This window comes from Benincasa hispida, chromosome 2 (genome assembly GCF_027475165.1).
Source record: "Benincasa hispida cultivar pf3 chromosome 2, pf3_genome.v1.1, whole genome shotgun sequence".
Lineage (NCBI taxonomy): Eukaryota > Viridiplantae > Streptophyta > Magnoliopsida > Cucurbitales > Cucurbitaceae > Benincasa > Benincasa hispida.
In genome coordinates this window covers 6,799,884-6,805,184 of record NC_143479.1, presented here as the reverse complement: position 1 = coordinate 6,805,184, position 5,301 = coordinate 6,799,884, and the positions used below count along the sequence as shown (strand labels likewise).

The following is a 5,301-nucleotide window of genomic DNA, read 5'->3' as shown; positions in this document are numbered from 1 at the left end:
ATAGAAAAACTCATTTAATAATTAGACTATTTTAGATAATTTTGCATAGACCTATTATCAACTGAGACGTTGAAACTGATTTATCTATTACCTTAAGGAAGAAGAAAGGTCGATTGAATCACTAAGCTCCAAGATATCATATCAAACTAAAATGGATAATCCAATTTATTATTGAAAAAATAACAAATATTTTAGGATCCCTCTAGTAACCATTTCGTTTTTTGTTTTCAATTTTTTAAAATTAAGTCTATAAATATTATTTTCATCTTCAAATTTCTTCATTTGTTATCTATTTTTTATCAATTGTTTAAAGAATTAAGCCAAATTTTAATTTTTTTTAAAAAAATTAATTTTTAAAAACTTGTTTTTGTTTCTGAAATTAATCATTATATTTAAAGAAATTTGCAAATCATGATAAGAAATAGATAAAAAATGGATTTAATTTTTAAAAATAATTAAAAAAAAACGGTTACCACATGGAACCTAACAAAACATTTAACCCGACATACTTTTTGAAAACTCCAACACTCAATCTAATTTCAAAATGATTGCACATATATGGAAGATGAACAAAAATACAGAAGCATGAGATTAAAAAATAAAAAGATATGCACATATTAAACCGTAAAACAATTGACTAATAAAATGGTTTGAAGCTTGTAAATAAATAAAATAATTTCAATTGGATTAAATTATAAGGAAGATTTAGAATTTTGATCCATAGCATTATTGGTATTAAGGAAAGATTCCAACTTCCAATCCTGAAATTCTAAGTTCCAAATAGTTGAGTCAAACACTAAATTTGCTACGTAAGCAAAAGGTCAAGCAAAGCGGCTTGCTACCGTCCCCTGCCTGTGACCCTCACCTCACTTTCCCACCAACAACCATCCAACATTAAACTAACCAAACTTCTTCCATTTTCCTCCTTTTTTCTTTTTTTTTGCTCTTCTTCTCAATTCTACCTTTCTATCTCCTCATCAAAACCCAAGATTTTTCCACAAACAATTTTTTTCCCTGTTCTTCAATTTTATTTATTTATTTTTAATTTCATAGCCATTTTTTCCATCTTCTTTTTCAAACTTTTTCTTTGGTCTTTTGCAGGCTGTACTGCGTGCGTTTCAAAGACAATTCATTTACGTTCCACCATTCGAAACTTTTATCTCCAATTCTTCATTTTTGACCCCAAAGAAAAATTCCCCCGTCTTCTTAATCACTCTTCTGTCCTATTTTCATGGCTTCTATCTGAAAATTGTCCAACTCATTTTCCAGAGAAAACAAAGGACAAATTCATAATAGTATGAAGGAGAAAGACACTGATAATCATTCATGGCGTCTTCAAATTATCATTTTCTTCATCTTAATCATAGGTAATCACCACAAACACCCGTTTTCTCTCTCCCCTTTTGATTTTTCTGAATTGAGTACCTGAAATTTTAAACAAGTTTTGATTTCTATTTAGATTCATTGCTGTATGTGATCAATTTTGCGTTTTTTTCGAGGTGGGTCTGGTCAGATTCAATCATGTTTATTTGTTTTGTTTTTTATTTTTATTTTTATTTTTTTTCAGGTACTATTGTCGAGGGACAAGATTTGCGGAGAGACAAAGAAGTTTTGTTACGGTTGAAATCCTTTTTAGAAGAACACAATCCCATTAAACGAGGAAAATATTCGTTTTGGAATTTGCAGAGCTCGCCCTGTTCTTGGTCTGGAATATCCTGCAATCAAAACAAATCCCATGTCATCGGAATTGACCTTTCAAACGAAGATCTTTCCGGCAAAATTTTTCATAATTTCTCTGCCTTGCCGGAGCTGACGGACCTTGACCTCTCTAGAAACACTTTCTCCGGCGAAATTCCCGGCGACTTGAACAACTGCAGAAATCTCCGGCGGCTAAATTTGTCGCACAACATCATCAACGACAAGTTGAACTTGTCGGGATTGGTTAACATCGAGACTCTGGATTTGTCAGTCAACCGGATTTGGGGAGAAATAAGGTTGAATTTTCCAGGCATTTGCAGAAATTTGATGTTCTTCAATGTTTCTGGTAATAATTTTACTGGTCGGACGGATGACTGTTTTGATGAGTGCCAGAATTTGCAGCATGTGGATTTAAGCTCCAACAATTTCAGTGGTGGATTGTGGGGTGGGTTGGCGAGGACTCGGGTTTTTTCGGCGTCGGAGAATAAACTTTCCGGCGAGGTTTCGCCGGCGATATTTACAGGGGTTTGTAATTTGGAGGTGTTGGACTTGTCAGAGAATAATCTTTCCGGCGGAGTTCCAGCGGAGGTTTCCAATTGTGGGAATTTGTCTTCTTTGAATCTGTGGGGGAACCTATTTTCCGGGAAAATTCCGGCGGAAATTGGAAGAATTTCGGTTTTGCAGAATTTGTATCTGGGAAAGAACAATTTTTCTCGGGAAATTCCAGAATCCCTTTTGAATTTGAGCAACTTGGTGTTTCTTGATTTGAGCAAGAACAATTTTCGAGGGGACATTCAAGAAATTTTCGGAAGGTTTACACAGGTGAGATTTCTTGTTCTTCATGGGAATTTTTACACTGGAGGGATTCATTCTTCTGGAATTCTTAAGTTGCCAAGAGTTGCTCGTTTGGATTTGAGTTTCAACAACTTTTCAGGTCCATTGCCTGTGGAAATCTCTGAAATGAAGAGCTTGGAGTTCTTGATTCTTGCATCTAATCAGTTCACTGGGAGCATTCCATCAGAATACGGGAACTTGCAGAATCTTCAAGCTCTTGATCTCTCATTCAACAGCTTAAATGGGTCAATCCCAAGCAGCTTTGGGAACTTGACCTCACTCTTGTGGCTAATGCTGGCAAACAACTCTTTGACAGGTGAAATTCCCAGGGAGCTAGGGAATTGTTCTAGCTTGTTGTGGTTGAATCTGGCCAACAATAAGCTACATGGGCGCATCCCGTCCGAGCTAGCAAACATCGGAAAAAATGCCACAGCGACGTTCGAAATGAATAGACAAACCGAAAAGTTTATCGCTGGATCGGGGGAGTGCTTGGCAATGAAGAGATGGATTCCAGTAAACTACCCTCCTTTCAGCTTTGTCTACACAATCCTTACAAGGAAGAGTTGTAGAAGCATTTGGGATAGATTGTTGAAAGGGTATGGCCTTTTCCCATTTTGCAGCAAAATAAGGACTTTGCAGATCTCTGGTTATGTTCAGCTGACTGGGAATCAGTTCAGTGGTGAGATACCAAATGAGATTGGAATGATGAAGAACTTCAGTATGTTGCATTTGAGTTGCAACAATTTCAGTGGGAAACTCCCTCCACAGTTGGGAAATCTGCCGTTGGTTGTTCTAAATGTCTCGGAAAACAATTTTTCAGGCGAGATTCCGACCGAGATCGGAGACCTCAAGTGCTTGCAGAATCTTGATTTATCATACAACAATTTCTCTGGCATGTTCCCTAGAAGTTTGGTCAACTTGAATGAGCTTATCAAGTTCAACATCTCATATAATCCTCTCATAACTGGGGAAGTAATTCCAAGTGGGCAATTCTCGACGTTCGACAAGGATTCGTATCTCGGCAATCCTCTTTTGCGCCTTCCATCTTTCTTCAACACAACCCCACCAAAGTCACCAGGCAGCCCAAGAATGGCAGGATCTTCGAAAAGGAATTCGAGTCTAATTGGAAAGTTAGCTTCCATATCACTCATACTTGCTTTTTTGGTATTTGGGACATTTTCTCTTATAGTTTTCTTAATGGTGAGAAGCTCAGATGAATCACGAGGATTTCTCTTGGAAGATATAAAGTATATAAAAGACTTTGGTTCAAGTTCTCACAGCTCATCCCCATGGTTTTCGAATACGGTTACAGTCATTCGTCTTGACAAGACGGTTTTTACATATGCTGATATTCTAAAAGCCACCGGAAACTTTTCAGAGGATAGGGTGATTGGTAAAGGAGGATATGGAACAGTTTACAGAGGAATGTTGCCTGATGGAAGGCAAGTGGCAGTGAAGAAGCTTCAGAGAGAAGGAACTGAAGGTGAAAGAGAGTTCCAAGCTGAAATGCAGATTCTTAGTGGAAATGGCTTCAACTGGCCGCATCCAAATCTTGTTCAACTTTACGGATGGTGTCTTGATGGGTCGGAGAAGATTTTGGTCTATGAGTACATGGAAGGAGGGAGCTTGGACGATCTCATACTAGACAGACTAAGACTAAACTGGCGGCGACGCATTGATCTTGCAATCGATGTGGCACGAGCATTAGTCTTTCTGCACCATGAGTGTTTCCCCTCTGTTGTGCATCGTGATGTCAAGGCCAGTAACGTTCTGCTCGATAAAGACGGTCGAGGACGGGTGACAGACTTCGGCTTGGCTAGAATTATGGATGTAGGAGACAGCCATGTGAGTACCATGGTGGCTGGAACCATTGGTTATGTAGCACCTGAGTATGGACAAACATGGAAAGCTACGACAAAGGGTGATGTGTATAGTTTCGGAGTTTTGGCAATGGAACTTGCTACGGCAAGACGAGCACTTGACGGAGGGGAAGAGTGTCTAGTTGAATGGGCCAAAAGGGTGATGGGAATTGGAAGACATGGATTGAGTAGAGCAGTGATACCAGTTGCAGTTTTGGGGTCGGGCCTTGTCGAGGGGGCTGACGAGATGTGCGAGCTGCTCAAGATTGGGGTGAGGTGCACAAACGAAGCACCATTGGCAAGACCGAATATGAAGGAAGTTCTAGCCATGTTGATCAATATCATAGGCTTAAGAGGGGGGGATGAATTCAACCACATCTTCTCCCCTCCATCACTGTGATCAAGATTTTAATTGAAGAAATGTGCATACCCTTAGGTTGTAAGATAGTTTCATAGACATAAGATACTGATACCTACACAGTTCAATTTATTACCATTCATCTTGTAAACAAAACATTCATCATTCACAAAATGTTGAAAGAAAAAAGAAATCCTGTGCTTTATTTTTTGCTTTTCCTACTAGAATAGAGCTCAACTCCACTGAGATGAGTTGCATATGGCCCAAGTTGATTCAATAAAATACCTTTACTACATCAGGAATGGAAATGCTTGTTTCTTGATAGAGTAGGTCTTTCACAATGAATTGGTAGATTAAACTGTCCTTTGAACACCTTAGCATCAGATAAATTGGGAAAAGGATAGCTGAAAAAGGGCTCGTTTTTTGCTTTTGTTGATTGAATTCAATTGGGATTCAATTGTTCTAAGCTTGATTGCTTGGTGGTGGGCTTTCCAAACCAAGACCAAGTAAAGGCCCATCAAGAATCAACTCCTTTTATTGGAAATGTGAAGA

General features: G+C 38.4%; 1 protein-coding gene across 1 annotated transcript; it reads left to right on the top strand.

Annotated features, from left to right (window-relative positions):
* The first annotated feature begins 856 nt into the window (after window positions 1-856).
* LOC120072295 (Leucine-rich repeat protein kinase family protein) lies at window positions 857-5,057 on the top strand. The gene is made up of 2 exons (XM_039024750.2): window positions 857-1,367; window positions 1,568-5,057. Exons 1-2 carry the CDS (start codon window positions 1,298-1,300, stop codon window positions 4,789-4,791), a joined length of 3,294 nt encoding a protein of 1,097 aa, XP_038880678.1. The 5' UTR covers window positions 857-1,297; the 3' UTR covers window positions 4,792-5,057.
* Window positions 5,058-5,301: the final 244 nt, after the last annotated feature.